This window comes from Aethalodelphis obliquidens, unplaced genomic scaffold (assembly GCF_003676395.1).
Source record: "Aethalodelphis obliquidens isolate GAN/ISIS:26980383/991018 unplaced genomic scaffold, ASM367639v1 scaffold57, whole genome shotgun sequence".
NCBI lineage: Eukaryota > Metazoa > Chordata > Mammalia > Artiodactyla > Delphinidae > Aethalodelphis > Aethalodelphis obliquidens.
Genome location: NW_020838001.1, coordinates 7,714,216 through 7,730,809, shown reverse-complemented (window position 1 = coordinate 7,730,809; position 16,594 = coordinate 7,714,216). Strand labels below are relative to the sequence as shown.

Sequence of the window (16,594 nt, the reverse complement as noted above, 5' to 3'; positions counted from 1 at the left end):
AGATTAAGTAATTTGTTTAGAGCCCGGTTTCCCAACCTCCATGCTATTGGCCTTTGGGGCTGGAAGATTCTTTGCTGAGAGGCTGCCCTGTGCATCGTAGGGTTTTCTGTAGCATCCCTGGCTTCTCTCTACTAAAAGCAAGAGCTCCCTACCCCCCAACCACTGCGAGAACCAAGACATCTCCAGACAAATATCTCCTGGGTGACAGAATTGCCCCCGTGGAGAACCACTGGTTCAGAGACAGAGTGAGGGGTGGGACGGGAATTCAGATCTTTTCGACGCCAGAGCCCATAGTTGTTGGTTGTTTTTACTTGTTTGTCCAGATTTCTTACTTCAATGTGCAATGCCTTTCTGAACAGGTCTCTCTTGAGCACTGTCCATTCATGTTTAACTGCATTTGTTTAAAGCAATGCCGTAAGAAGGGATCTTTACCTACAAATGGCTCACCCTGGAGGAAGATGCACATGAGATGGTGATGCAGACATTACTTTAGTTTTCTATTATTTGTTGAACATCTCAGGACACATGTAATGTCAAATAATAGCCTGCATTTCATTAATTCACTCATTCATTCATTCATTCAGCAATGCTGGGCATTGTACCAGGCACTGCGGCTCACAGTGCACAAGTCAGAAAGGTCTCAACTCGTGCTCGGTCTAATGGGGGACGGAGAACAGACAGGAGACATGTTAGCACATCATGAAACAAGATGGTTTCAATTTGTGCTAAGTGTTTTGAAAAAAAGTTTATGAGGGCAAGTGACTTGGCTGGAAGAAGGAAGCTAATTTGGACTCAGGTATCAAGGAGGGCTTCTCAGAGGAAGTGACACAAGCTGAGAACTTAGTGACAGGAAGGAGTCAGCCATGCAAAAATCTGAGGGAAGGGTGTGTGGAAGAGAGGAGCAAGCAAACGCTAAGATGCTGAGCAGGGAGTGAGTTTAGTGTGTTTCGGGAACAGGAAGAAGGTCTTGGTGGATGGGGAGGGTGAGCAGAAGCAGGAGGTAGATGGATCCGGGAGGCAGACGAGGAGGACCTGGGGACGTGTCTGACCTTGTAAGCCAATGGATTTTATTCTATATGCAAATGCAACATGATTTTGTTGAAGCCACTTCAAAAGCAAGACCAAGTGTTACCTGTTCTCGAGCTAAAATACCAATGCAGCGCCCTACACGTTCTTGCTTCCATCATTCACAGGTACAAGTTTGCTGTTATTGAAATGGACTGATGTGAGACTAAACATTTGAAGCTTACAAGGGAAATCAAAGAAATATTTAAAATATATTAGTTTAGTTTTTATTCTCGCTGCAGAGCTTCTGCAAAACAGACATTTTTTTTATTGCACTGGCTCCTTAGAAGGTCTACTGAGTATTTGATTTCATTAAAAAGAGCCCACAGGCATTTGTATTCTTTAAGAATTCTGATATTGAGTGTCAATAGCTGTCAGTGACTTTAGGTTATTTTTAAAAAGATATTACTGTGATGATCGTATTTTAATATTTTAGGCATAACAATTTAATGTCTGTTGCTTGTAATGGGATAAAATAGAAATAATTTAAATGTCTGTCAGTGGAAAAAGGAGAAATAAAATGTGTTATCGTATGATGAAATATGATTCAGTAGTTTAATGACTAGATCTAAGTGTATCAAACTGTACCGGTCTCCACAGAATGAGAAGGAAAAAGTAGGCTGTAGTAAAATAGGTATAGAAAAATCCATTTCCCCCCAGATTTATTGAGATATAATTGACACCTAACATTGTGTAAGTTTAAGGTACACAAATGTTGTTTTGGTACATTTATATATGGCAAAATGATGAACACTGTAGCATGGTGGCATGAGATAGCAGGGGCACTAGAAAACTTCTGGGGGCGTGGGTATATCCATTATCTTGATTGTGGTGATGATTCCACAGGTGTACACATTTGTCAGAACTTATGAAATTTTACACCTTATATATGTGCAGTTTGTTGCACGTCAATTATACCTCAGTAAAGCTATGAAAAATTATTATGGTTGGTCATTGGCACGGAAAGTTAAGTTGGTAGTAGTTTTTCTTCCTTACTGGGATATAAAGTGGTAGCATACCTTAAAGTTAGTAGCATCTTAAATGCCTTTAGTCTGAGATTCTGGTGGTTGAGCTTTATGCTATTTTCAGCTAAAAAGATGCTAACTGATAGGATTTAGAAATATTGGAGGGGGATAATGTTGGGAAGACTGTGAATTTGGTTTTAGCCATGTTAAGACTGGGGCGGTAGGATGACTAGCTGTCCCCGGTAGCTTCCTAATGGTCACTCCATCCTCTCCGGTTGTCTCTGATCCAGTCCCCAACCAAGCAGCCCTTCTGCCTTTGCCATAGACTCCCACCCTTAGCAGGGCTCATGGCTGCCTTGAGTAAAACCTACATTTCCCCACTTTCCCTTCTCTTTGTGAGGCCAAGGTCACGTGGCTAAACTCTGGCCAATGAGATAGAAGTAGAATTGATGCGAGCAGCTAATCACAGTCATCAGTCTAAGAAAGGAGTTACTAAAATTGCACATGGATCTGTCTGCCTGCCACATTTTATTGTAAATGCATCTGGGGTTTCGCTGCCTTATAGCTCATCGACACAGAAACTCTGTTTTCAAAATAAAAACATTCCACAAAATTTAGTCATGTCTTATGAGTGATGTTAAAATGCCACTTTTTTGGATGCCAATGCTGTCGAGGGCTAATTCCTGTTCTCCAGCAGGCTCCTTCTGTGTCCCTGGACAAGTCATTTATTCTTTCTGCTTCAGGTCCTTCAGCCGCGAACTGTGGATAACATTACAGGGCTTGGGGGTGCCGTGAGGATTAATTAGCATTGGCAGAACACTTTGAACATAAGATTCTGCCCTCTTTGCACATTTTATCCAGGGACTTCGACACACTGTACCAATAAGGCTAGTCCCATTTACCTCTGTTTTCCAGATCAGGTTATAAGGCAGGAGACATTAAAGGCTTGCCCAAAGTCGCTCAGTGAACTGGGGGAGCGCCGTGAGGAGACCTTCGGAATATTGACTTCTAATCTTGCAGCAACCAATGAATACACGCTTCAGTTTGAAAAAGGGCTCTGTAAAAGCCAGATGCCTTTGTTATCTAGTTACTTCTCTCTGGTCTCTTTCTCATGTGTTGGCCTAGATTTTCCTGTGTTGGCTTTGCATTGACCTGCAGAGAGGAGGCCTCTCCTCATCAGAAAAGAGACTCGAATATCTGGGAGAAGCCTAAGGATCACAAGGCTCCAAAATTTGAATCCCAGTCAAGTTCACTAGAGGTTTATGTTTGCTTTGGTGTCCTTGGTTATAAAGCTTAAGATGTGAGGTCCCCCTGTGCAGAAAGAAAGAGTCATTCTCTCTCTCTCTTTTTAAATTGCATTTGGAATTTATATTTTAAAAAACACACAGGAAAGAATTGACACCTTCAATACTTCACTTCTGCCCACAAATAACCAGTGCTAATATTTTAGTGTAGATATATTCTACCCAGGGTGTGCGTGTGTGTGTGTGTGTGTGTGTATAATTTTTTTTAAAAAAACAGGACCATACTGCATAGATCATTTATAATCAGTGTATGAGAAGCCCTTTTATCCCCTCTGGCCTCATCACTCAGTGCTCTCTTCTCATTCTCCAAGTTCCAGTCACCTTGACCTTCCTTCTGCTCTAAATGTACCACATGCTCGCCTGTCTGGGACATTTGCTCATGGCCTTCTTCCCCCCTCCCTCACCTGGGTAATATCACCTTCTCCTTCCTATCTCAGCTCCCTAATTTCGCCATCCCCCATCTTCCAAAGGGGTCAGGTCCTCTCTCCTTGTCCTAACATCATGTAACTTTCTTTGGTGCATAATTTTACACTTATTGGAATATTTTATTAATGTCTTGCACTCCCACTGGACCATCAACTCCACAAGGGCAGAGCCTGGTCTCTTTCTATCTGCTCCACCAATTCCTCAGTGCCTAGCAAGGCTGACTCATATAATATTTGTTGAACGAACAAATAAGAAGGGACCTCTTTCACATCCATTTTAATGGTTGTGATATGGATTTGTCACAGAATGATAAAATTACTATTGACTCAATTGCAGAGGAAGCCTCACAAGCCCAGGGGAAGGGTGGGGGGCACATTTAGAAAACATTCCAAAGCAAGGTGCTGGGCTGTCTGTGCAGAAATTCCAAAAACATGTAGTTCGAAACCATTTTGTCTGCGTTAGTCCATCACACACCTCCGGCCTAAATAGGACATTGTGGATAAAGAGGTTAACGAAGGAAGGGTCCCTGGCAGAGAGCTCTTCTTCTCCCCCTGGGGCAGGGAAGGGGGAGCTTCTCCTTACCTTACAGCAAGGGAGCGGTTTTCAAGAGATTCACTTAGAAGCCTGGGATGTGAGTCCCTGTGAGTGTGGAGGACACAGGGGCTGGTGCCTCATGAACCCACAAAAGCTCAGTGAGAGAAAGAGCAGCCTATATATGCCTGCAGCCCAGAGGGCATCCACCCGCAGACAAACCTTGGCGCAAGCGGAACTTGGGTTCTAGCCTCTCCTTTCCCCTGGGCTCCAATCCTGGGGGTCTCAGGAGCCTGTAGTTATTACGTGGAAGAAGAGGCAGAGCAGAAAATCAGTGAAGACTCTGTTAAGCCCCACCACACTCCCAGGCCTGAACTGGGCTCGGGGATAAACCCTACATTGAAAGGGGGTGGGTGTTCTGTGTTTGTTAGGCTGCAATGGACTCTTTAGTACCCGGTGTTCTGTGTTTGTTAGGCTGCAATGGACTCTTTAGTACCCGTAGTAGTCAGAAGGGCCAAGGACCTTCTGGAGATTTCATTTAGGCTTGGAGAAAGCACTTCTCAATAAGCAAAGTTTAATGGGGAACGATTACATCTCAGTGATCCTAGCTTCTTCGGAAATTTGGCTACATGTATATACACACTCTTCCATGTGAAAAAATATGTGTGTGTGTGTGTATATATATATATATATATATATATATATATATATATATATATATATAAAATCATAAACAACACTGCAGTGAATATGCTTGTACCTAAATATTTGTGCCTTTGGATACATTTCCAGAACTGGAATTGTTGAGGACCTAGGGTAAGCAATCATCAAAGTTAAAAATTTTTAGGATAGCATCACTCATGCTCCAAAACAGTTATATCAATCGATATAAATTTACATTCTCATCAGAAGCTTTATTTCTCTTTTCCTAAAGGTTTTTTGGCAAAGGTCCTTAGAACTAGATATTTATATGGTCTCATGATTTCCAGTCCAGTCCCTTCTTATCCATTTTTTACTCAACAGGCAGAATAATATTTAAAAAATATAAATCAGCTGCTCCTTCGTGTTTTCTGCTTTCGAGCAGGATGTAGTGGGCTGTCCTGTCCTTTCCCTGGGACTGTTTTCCCCATCAGTCCCTCCTCCTCTGGGTTGAGACACACTGTCCTCCCTTAGCTCCTTGAACTTGCCAAGCTCTTTCCTTCATCCTGGCTTTTTCGAGGGCTCTTCCCTCTGGCTGGAATGCCCTGCCCCTGACGTTTCACACAGCTGCTTCTTCTCTTTCCTGTCTGGGCTTCAGTGCCACATCCTCAGAGAAGACTTTCCCGACTCTCTGGCTTCGAGGAGGCCGCTGGTTAGCCCCTACGTAGTACTCCACTCACTTCCCTATCACCATCTGCAGCTGTTTACATTGTTTATTTACTTGTTTACTTGTTATCTCTCCTGGGTTATAAGCTCCCTGAGGACATGGACTTTGTTCCTCTATGTGGTGTGTGTGTGTGTGTGTGTGTGTGTGTGTGTGTGTGTGTGTTAAAGCTTAATGTGGACACTGTCCACTCAGAGCAGGTGCTCAGTCAGTATCTCTCCAGTGCAGGAACGAGGCAGGGAAGCAGTGACTAACTGAAGCAGACTTGCTCCCAGGCTTTCTCCCACCTGATTTCGGTGCATCATTCTCCCAAGTCATCCTTCTTTAGCTGGTTAAGGGCTGGGGAAGGGAGCCGGTGGCAGAGCACACAACCTCTCTCCTCAGCCCCAGCCCGATCCTTCTCATTAGCGCTGTGTCACCTTGCCAGAGGAAAGGCTGCTTATGTTTCTGTGACACTCCCACTGAGAGCAGCAGGCGACGGGGCCAAAGCTCAAGTTATTTTTGGTAAAGATTTTGGACAAGGGCCATTTCAGCCTCTGCCCTGGTGCTTTGTGGTACTTCGTGAAAGTACAACATCCTTTGATGAAGCTTGGGCACCTGCTCTGGAAAAGTGCAGTTGCCTCTGCATTTTCTGTTCTGAAGAACTAAAGAATAATAATAATAATAATAGTAATAGGCTAAATGGAATGCCAAGAGCAAGGCATGAATTGTTCATGTTTCAAGCTAGAGTGGATTTCTGCTCTGAATGTATTGGACTAAGCAACCTCTGGGCTAATTCCTGCCTTTGTGATGCTATGGTTATAAAGTTCTATTTCAGTGCATGACATAGTTTTGTTTCATAACAAGAAGATGTCCAAGTAGGAGAAGAATACTGTTATATGTATTCTATTTTGAACTGACAGTCCTTTCATTTTAATTAATATGCTTTTAATAAGGATAGCGTTATGGACTGAATGTGTCCCCCCCAAATTTATACGTTGAGACCCTACCCCCCAATGTGATGGTATTTGGAGGTGGGCCCTTGGGGAGTTGATTAGATTTAGATGAGGTCATGAGGGTGGGGCCCTCATGAATAGGATTAGTGCTCTTATAAGAAGAGAAATAGAGACCAGAGCCCTCTCTTTCTGTCTGGCATGTGAGCTCATAGCAAGAAGGCAGCTGTCTGCAAGCCAGGAAGAAGAATCTGCGCACACTTGATCTTGGACTTCCCGGCTTCTAAAACTTTGAGAAATAAACCTCTGTTGTTTAAGCCACCCAGTCTGTGTATTTTGTTATAGCAGCCTGAGCTGACTAAGAAAGGCGGTAGTATCAGGGTCAGGACTGGAGGAAGCAAGAAGCTCCTAGAAGGGATGATCTAAGGAAGCATTCACCCTCAGGGTCTTGCAAACAGAGGCTCAGTACTCACGCAGCCTTGAGAGTGGTGTCCCCTTAAATTTTGCACTGTAAGTGCCCCACCTGCCTCACCCTAGTCCCAGCCCTGGGGAGCATGCTCTTCATTACCCAATTCAAATGGGCTCAAATAAACAAGACAAAACAACAAAAGTAGATCGTGTCCTTGAGAAGTGGAAGAGGCGGTTCTGGCCTCAGGAAGGGTTGTATCTCTAGCTCTGTCTCGCATCCCACTTTCTCCTTTCTTGGCTTTATTCTCAGCTAGGCTCACATTTTGCAAACAATATGGCCGTGCAGATGTGTATCTCAGTGTGTTCATCTGTTCACCTCAGGGAAGATTTTGATTGGATCTTCTAGGTCACGTGCCCATTTCTGCGCCAGTCTTCATGTCCAAGAATGGTGTGTGCTGACTGGCCAGACTTGATCAGGTGTCCAGCCCTGTGGTGAATGAGATAGTCGCTGTCTCGACCCACTCCCCCAGAATCACTCATAGTTGAGAGAATAGGGATTCCCAGTGACAGAGATCAGACCAGTTTGGAGCTGAGGTCACTTTCACCTTTGTCTGTACCTTTATGGGAAAATGCCACAAAAAGTTTTGGAATTTTCTCAAGTAATCTGGGCCTTATAGGTGTGTCTATATACAATTTAGTTGAGATGCTTGTTCAAATTGTACCATGGTACCTTAAACAGGACTCCTTTGATTGCAAATGACAGAATACCTCAGTCTGAGCTGGTTTAAGAAAAAAGGGGAATTTTTTTTACCTTGTGCAGTTAAACAGTCCAAGAGTGGCTCCACTGAGGCAGAAAATGCCAGCAGACCCATGCAATACCAATTCAATTTTGTTCTTCCAGAAATAGAGACATGTTGGTATGGAGACTATATTCCCCATTCTCCCTTGGAGACAGCTGTGGCCATGTGACAATATATTGGTCAGTGGGATGCAAGAGAAAGAGCTTTGAAATATCTGGATGAACTTTTTTATTTGGAGGCTGTTTTCCCTCCACGCTCTCTTCTCCCTTCCTGGGAAGTGGCAGTTAACTGGACCCAAGGAGGGACACCATGTCCACAGCTGACCCACCAGCTTGAGTCCCTGGATGACCTTTGGAGACTGAGCTTCCTGTCTGCCCATCTGGATTGTTCCATGAGAGATCAATAAACTTTTACCCAATCTAAGTCATTGCATTTTGGGGTCTAATGGTTACACCAGCTTCTCGAGTATTTATACTGTAATAGGTTCCTGGGGTACTGGATAGGGGGGTCCAAGCAGTACCATCAGGATTGGGTTTGCTTCTCCTTATCTCTTGGCTTTGCTTCTTCTGTGTAGCGTCCACTCCCGAAGCTCCTGGGCTCCGTGCATCCAGACTGTATTTCAGCCAAACACAGTATGAACCTTTGGCCCAGTATTCAGCAAAAGTAATGTAATTAACTCTTAATGCGCCAATTTAGGTCATGTGTCCATGTCTAAACCAATCCGTATCTTTGAAGGAAGGCATGTACAAGGCTGCACACCTGTACTGGGAGCAGGGGATAATTATACCCCAAATGACAATGGTGACCACTATTGGAAGAAAGGAATTGCATGCTGAGGAAGCAAACAAAAATGGATACTATAAATATGAAGTGCTAAGTGTTAAAAATTGAGTTAAAAACAGGGATTGAAATAATGATTTTTCTATGTCAGACTTACCTCTAGTGAAACCGAATTGTGTGTGGCTGTGTGTCTGTCTGACACGCATAGTTGTGGGCGTTGTACACTGCACAACTCTATAAGCACTACTTACATTGTGTATCTCTGTGAATTACTCCTTTCCCCCTGCAACAGTTGTGTATGCATATTTTGGACAAGTGTATAGCGGCTGTCTGTCCTCTGAATAGTAGAGCACAGTTTGTGTATTTTGCACGTATATCAGTTTGACTTCACCCAAAACAAACCAACAAAACCATACACTGGATTCAATCTTGCAATTAAAAAAGAAAAGCATTGGTTTCTTCACATCTAGTTTGACATTTTCTAGAGTGATTCTAGTTTGCTCACTTCTACCTAAATTATTTATGAATATTGATTGAACTCAACATTAATTATCAAAGGATGGATTTCTCAGTCTCAGTATTTAGTTATTTATTTTTGGCCACGCCACGTGGCATGTGGGATCTCAGTTCCCCGACCAGGAATCGAACCTGAGGCCCCTACATTGGAAGCACGGAGTTTTAACCACTGGACTGCCAGGGAAGTCCCTCAGTCTCAGTTTTTGTCAGTAATTATTTCTGTTACCCTGAGCCATTCACTCAAGCTCCTTGTGCATAAATTCTTTAATTCTTGGTTTCTATGATTCTGTGGGTTTGGTCTACAAATGATGTGTTGGATAAATGCCTTCTGTGAACATGTCTATTTCATGGCAACCATGGATGGTATTTTTTTTTTAAGTTTTAAACCTTCAAAAAGAACTCTCCAAATGATATTTTTAATCATTTCATCTTCTTTTGGTGAGAGATTTAAACTTAAAACATCATTTTCATTGAATGACAACATGATGGCAGAGCTAATGGTTTACTACGTAACAGAAAGAGTTCTCCCTGCCAGAAGATTTGCTTTTTGATTGTCCCAATTTAGTCTCAGTTCCCCTATGACACATTCTTGGGTGATTCTCTTCTTTAACTGACACCCATCAAACCAAGATGACTAAAAGCTAGTGTTCCCAGTGAGAAAGGAAAGATTCATATAATCTTAGAGTTGAAAAGCCTTTGAATGTCATCAGGCCAAAGAATCCACTAAATGAATGAATCCGCTCCTCAACAGCTCTGACCAGAGGTCACCCAGCTTTGGTTTGGTCACCTCCAGTGAACAAGAATTGTCAAATTTCTGATGCCATCTTTGCCTTTGTGGACAGTGCAAGTGATTAGACAGATCTTCCTTGGAAACCACCTAGTAACCTCCTTCCCCCATGACAACACTGTATAGGACAGTGTTTACCATCCAGTGTTTACCAGAGCTGGTGTCACACACACCTCCTTTCCCGTGGGACCTGGGGCAAATCTCTTAATTCCTCTGAGCTTCAGTTTCTATAAAATGTGGATGATAGTACCTATCTCATTATTCCTTGAACAGGATTAGCACAATGCCTAATGCCTGGTGCCAATAAATGATAGCCATTATCAACTCAGACATGTTTCAGGAAGGTAGTGCAGCCAGGGGCAGGTGAATGTGAAATCCGGTCTCCCTTTTATCGTGTTCTATAGGCAGCATCCAGCAGTGGCGACGAACATGAGCTCTATTGCCAGGCTAGGGAGGCATAAATATGGTCCTGGTATTCACATAAGGGGGGTGGGTAGCTCATAAAGTACAGGGGAGTTTCAATGAGCCCAAGCTAAGGGCTTAGAGGGTGCCTGACACTAAGGATTTATTCGGCACCTGCTCTGGGCCAGGCTTTGTTGGTACACGTACTAATGAGGCCAGGGGTCAGCCCCTGGGAAACTCACAATCCGGCGGGAAAGGCAAGCTCAAACAAGGAAAATGATATCAACGCAAGGGCTGGGTCCAGGATGCCAAGGAAACCCGAGGAAGCATGCAGCTTAAGCCAGGGCAATATCCCTGCCCTCATATGCCAAGGTCAAGGCAAACCATGGCAACACCGCTCCCCAGACACATGCACAACAGAGGCAAAAGCCAGCCCTTCTCGGGGCAAAGATGGGGCTGAAGGGAGAGGCGGGGTCGGCGGCGTCTGGGAAAAAAGTGAAATTTCCTCTCCATCTAAAATAAGCCCAGAGCCGGAAGAGACCGAGCGTTATCTCGGCGGGTGTGGGCGAGGTGCGGGGCAGGCAGGGGCAAGCTCTGGGTCCCGGAGGAGGGTCGGGGTCGGGACGAGAATGGGGGCGGGCGAGGCGGGCGGGAGAGGAGGGGACGAGGAGGGTGAGCGCGTCCACGTGTGTCTGCCTGCGGGTGGCCACCGCCGGGCGCCGGCCCCGCGCGGCTCCTCCCCTCGCCCTCGCCCTCCCCACTCCCCCCTCCTCCTTCTCCTCCTGGGCCCCGGGAAGAGGCTGGGCTGGATCCCTGAGCAGCCGCCGCTCCTCCTCCGGGCAGGCTGGCTGATGAGTCAGCTGACGCCGGCGCTCCAGCCTCGCCTCACGGCGCTGCGCTCTCTGCGTTCCCCCAAAGTGGCTGCAAACCGGCCGCCCACTTAAAGGTTTTGGGGGACAGAGAAAGTGATGTGCGCCTTCTGAAGCCACGCCGGGCCGCAGCCGTAAACGCTTCACCTTGTCAACTTTCTCCTTCCACACCCCAAAGCCTTCTCTTGACCCTGGCCTCAGCCCTCCCCAAAGCCACTTAGGGTGCGTGCGCCTGGGTGAGGAGGGGGGTTGTCACTGGCTGTCCGGGATGGCTTCCAATTTTAATGACATAGTGAAGCAAGGGTACGTGAGGATCCGGAGCAGACGCCTAGGGGTAAGTATCGATCCTTTTTTTTTTTCCCCTGCCCCCTGTTCACCGGGTCAATCGTCTTTATCTGTAGCCAGCATCCCTGGAGGGTGGAAGGAGATTCCCGGCAGCGCGCCGGAGAATTGCGCTGTGGTTTCTCAGCCTAAACCCACATCTCCTGGGGCTGCCACTGTAAGGCCGGGTCTAGGTATGTAATGGATCTATCTTTATCTCTCGGATGACTTGGCCTTCTGATGGTGGCCCTGTGGTCGGCTTCAGTAGCCACTGGAGCCCGTCTACTGGAAATAAATATTTCTCGGTAGCCATGGGAGTCAGAGCTGAGAAACCCGGGCGGGGTTGCTGAGCCCGCCGGATGCCCCCGGTGCCCCTCTTCCCACTCGCCGCCAACTTAACTTTTCCGGGGGATGGATGGACTGATTGAGGAAGGGCAGACGCTCTGAGTGTGAACAAGGTCAGGGACCCTCTGACCCCAGGGAGAAGTCTTTTCGGACTCCGGGTCCTGGACAGTGACCCACCCCTGGCCCAGGTGCTGGCAAAGGCGGTGTGGGTAGGTTCCATGGTCCTGAGCCTGGGTAGTGGATTCATTGCTGGAATACACACCGGATGCCCGCTGGAGGACTATTTAGGGCGGAACATAATACCTGGCACAGAGCAAGTGCTCCCTCGCTAAATATGTACTAAAAGGAAGAATGAATGAACCAGAGGCTACTTGTCAGGGATCGGATGTTGGCCCAGGGATGGCTTCTCTCTTTAAACCCCCTCTCTTTTGCCCTTTTCCCCTTTGCTCTTCATTGATGGACTTCAGAGAACTCATTCTGCTTCTCTTTGGGCTTGAGGGATGGCAAAGGAATTCTTGAGGGAGGTGGGGATACTGGAATGATTTTTTTTTTTTTTTTTAATTTCAAACTACCTCATTTCTCTTTGCCTTGTGTCAAGTGCTGTTGCTGTTTTTGTTTATTGTGTGCTTTGGGGCGAGGGAGTTTGGGGAGAAAAGTTTACTTTCCTAATGTCTGAAAAAATAATGTCAGTAATGATGAAGAATGGCCACAGTGGGAATAGAGTTAATAGTAATAAATTGAACATCTTTCTCCACAAATATATGTCATTGGCACCTTTCTCTTATTTGGTCTTTGGACTTTTTTATGTACCAGATAATTTTACTGAAAATTGAAAGGCAATTTCACAGTGTTAAACAGTTAGGAAAACCTGCTGATGGGAAACATCTGTAATTATTAAAAACTCTTACCTGATTTGTTTCTTTCTTCTTCCTTGCTTCCTTCCGTCTTCCCTTCCTCCCTCCCTCCCTCCCTCCCTCCCTCCCTTTCTTTCTCTCTCTCTCTTTTTTTTTTTTCTTTCCCTGCCGGTTACCATGTTTTAGCAACTAGGCCCCATGTTATAGTGAATATATAAATATATAATTAGGGAGAAATGTGACAGAACTAACCAACCCCTATCAACCCTTAGTTTCCTTGGTTTTCTTTTTTGCTATGCAGATATTCTCATCAAGGGGACCAAGTATTGTTAGGGTACTTAACATAGTGACTTTCATGCAAAGGGCAAGAAATAAGAGGAACTTTATATTTTTTATAACCTTATGGGCCAGCCGACTGTTACAATGTTAAAAGGAGCATTAGAAAACACCATTCTAATTTTAGATTTACTCCATCATGTCAACTGAGGAAATTGATAAGAGACATCCATTCTGTGCTAGAGAGCATTCCAATAGAAAGAGGACATGAATTATTAATGCACAAAATGTGAATTATTCATAAGGATCAGCGTTTATGCCAAATTTTGACACATGGTGATTTATTTGAAAGACTAGTTACCATAACTTTCTAGTTTATAGTAATTGAGACTTTTTTCTGTAATATTACTGACACTATATAGTCCCGTGTGTGCCAGTGTTTACGGACAGATATTTGAAGCAGAAGGAAAGGAAATATAGTTTACTTTGCATCCCTTTATATTTTACAGTATCTTGGATGCCGACCAGAAGTGTACTTTCTCAGGATTTATTCATTGTGTCTGTGTTAACACTCAAATAGATTTTAGAATATTTATTGAATGATGGTTATTGCTCATGGAGAGAAAACGTCAAAAATATAATCAACAAAATCTGGTTTTATTTGTTCAGTTTGATTTTATCACCAGTTAATTTTCAAAAAGTGTCCTAATGATATAATTTATTTATATAAACTGAAGAGGTTGATTACATAATTGTCAGAAAGCACTGCAAACTAAAGTTTTATAATGGAGGCATCAAGAGGAATGCTTCAGGAAAACGGCACAGGGACCCTCCGTCCAAAGTAAGAAATGTTAGTGGTATTAATCTAGGCTGCAGATAGCCTAGAACAGCAAGCAGCATGTGGAAGTCTCAAAGAGTTGGAGGGCTTTGTGTTAGGCACACAGTAGGCGCTCAGTTAGTGCACGTTGAACATGGATTGAACTACAGAGTGAAGGCCTGACTTTGCAATTCATAAGCCCCTTGAGGCGCTGATATGACATGGTGGTTTTATTAATGGAATTCAGACAAGTGTCTGTGGATTAGAACCATGTTTGGGAGGGTTTATAATTAAACAAGAAAACAACATTTCATCGTAAGCAGCTGGTGTGCCAGGGAATGACCCCTCAGATTTGATAAGAGAAGAAAAGAGAACAAATCTTCCTTCTATTACTCGTTAGCTCTATGACCCTTGACCTCTCTTGGCCTCAGTTTTCTTATCTGTACAATGAACACTATTTAGTGATGCTGTGAGCATTGGATAAGATAATATTTGTGAAACTGCAGTGAAAGCATACAGCATTGATTCTGATTTCATTATTTCCTTGGTGTAATCAGAGATGAGTTAGGATTGATGGAAGGATATAGGAACGATTGATTTTTTTAATCTTTCTATCTAGATGTGTCCAAAGGCATAATTGTTTATGCAGCTCTCGAACATTTTCATTGGATGCAGTTTTTTACAAATTATATACATGTAAGTGATTTTTCAGTGGGGCATGAAATAGTCTAAGACCATCTGCATTCAGATGGGTTGCAAATAAGTGGTCACCTTTAGTTGAGATACTAAGCAGCTTAAGTGATTAAACAATCAAATATTTGTAGACTTGTTTTTTTCTATAAACATCAGAAAGGTTAAAGAAATTCAACTGATTTAACTCAAAAGTCTCAGTATCTTCACATCTGTATTCTCTGGCTTCATCATCCGTTGGTTCATGGAGGTGTCAAGCTGGGCTCTGGGTGCAATACTTTTTCAGGATAATGTCGATGTTGCTGTTTTGAGGGCTGGGGAGGGGTGTGTCTACAATTATCTGGCAAATCCACAAAAGGCACTAAAAAATGTATTCTTAGAGGAATGGTGAACTAGGCAATTTGCACATCATTAACCTATCATGTGGCTTAGATGGCATCATATAACTGCCCTCACTTGGTTTCTTCCTTTGCAACGGAGAGGATTTCCCAGTCAGTAATTGCTATGGCTTGTCCACCCTGCAAGTCTCAGAGTTTAAACTCACACCTGTTCACTTTATCTCCATGCAGTCCCCCTCGATTACCCGACTTTCAATAGCATCTCTGTGCTCTTATGTACAAAGGACCTTTTCTCCCGTCTAGCCTGCATCCTCATCTGGACGTCTCCTGGTCTCAATATGTCCAGCCACCCCTGATTTTTTCATCCAAACCTGCTTCTCCTGGAGTCTGCATCTCAGCCACTAGAGGTCCCAGTATTTCAGTTGCCCTGGTAAAAATCAGTCAAGCAAGCAAGCAGCAAACAATAACAACTCAGCCCCCCTTCCCACTCCCTCCTTGTCACAACCCCACAACCAGTTTATCGGGAGGTCTTGTAAGCTCTGTTTTGGAAACATGTCTAGAATCCGACTACCTCTCACATCATCTGCCACTGCCGCTCTGGCCCAAGCCCCCAAATATTGCAGAATAATAACCTCCTAATTTATCTCCCTCACTGCTCAGACCACCAAGAGTCACAGCCCTACGGCGGGCTCCGGGGCCCTGTGCTGACTCAGAATCTTTTATTTATTGATTTATCTTTGGCTGTGTTGGGTCTTCGTTGCTGCGCACGGGCTCTCTCTAGTTGCGGCGAGCAGGGGCCATGCCTCTCTGCGGTGCGCGGGCCTCTCATTGCGGTAGCTTCTCTTGTTGCGGAGCACGGGCCCTAGGCGCGCGGGCTTCAGTAGTTGTGGCACGCGGGCTCAGTAGTTGTGGCTTGTGGGCTGTAGAGCGCAGGCTCAGTAGTTGTGGCGCACGGGCTCAGTAGTTGTGGTGCAGGGGGCTTAGTTGCTCCGCGGCATGTGGGATCTTCCCGGACCAGGGACCGAACCCGTGTCCCCTGCATTGGCAGGTGGATTCTTAACCACTGCGCCACCAGGGGAGTCCCCTGACTCAGAATCTTTTCTCTTGCTGTTCCCTCTGCTTGGAATGCTGTTTCCCCACGTTACCTCTTCCTGGCTGGCTCCTCACCTTCTTCAGCCTTTCCGCAAATGCCACCTTCTCATTGAGGCCTTCCAGCCACCCTATTTTATCTCTTCCCTCCTTCTCCCCCTATATCCCATTGTGTTTTTTCTCTCTAGACTTATCACCCCCTCACTTACCAGTCTGTATGTTTTACTTGTTGATTGCCTGTATCTCCCAAATGGTATGTGAAACTCCATGAGGGCTGAACCCCAGCGCCTGGAACAGTTTCCAGCATGGAGAAGCACTCGATGAAGATTTATTGAATGAATGAATCCATCACTACCTACTGGTTTAAGAGCATACGCTCTGACATGAGACTGTTAAAATCCCAATTCAGCGACTGGTTATGTGACTTTGGGTGAGTTATTCAGCATTTATAAGCCTCAGTCTTCTGTAATAATAGGGAGACTCGTAATATCCACCTAATAGAGGATTCTCATAAAAGGCTTAACACGATGCTTGATACAGTGGAAACCCAATTCATGTTTATTACTGCTCTCTCTACTACGGGTGCTGTTCGAGGTTGATGATGCTTACATGGTTGTTATTTTCATCTCTTTCACTGCAATAGCTCTCATCCTCAAAGACCTTGCTCTTTAGTTAGGAAAACAAAACTTAATATCCGTGAAATAATTAATGTACAA

General features: G+C 44.6%; 1 protein-coding gene across 1 annotated transcript in view; it reads left to right on the top strand.

The window, feature by feature from the left end:
• Positions 1 to 11,132: 11,132 nt before the first annotated feature.
• DOK5 (docking protein 5) overlaps positions 11,133 to 16,594 on the top strand; it is a 141,559-nt gene continuing 136,097 nt past the window's right edge. The window contains exon 1 of the mRNA XM_027086951.1: positions 11,133 to 11,482. Coding sequence (XP_026942752.1) covers positions 11,417 to 11,482 — 66 coding nt within the window. The 5' untranslated portion in view covers positions 11,133 to 11,416. The remainder of the gene's footprint in view (positions 11,483 to 16,594) is intronic.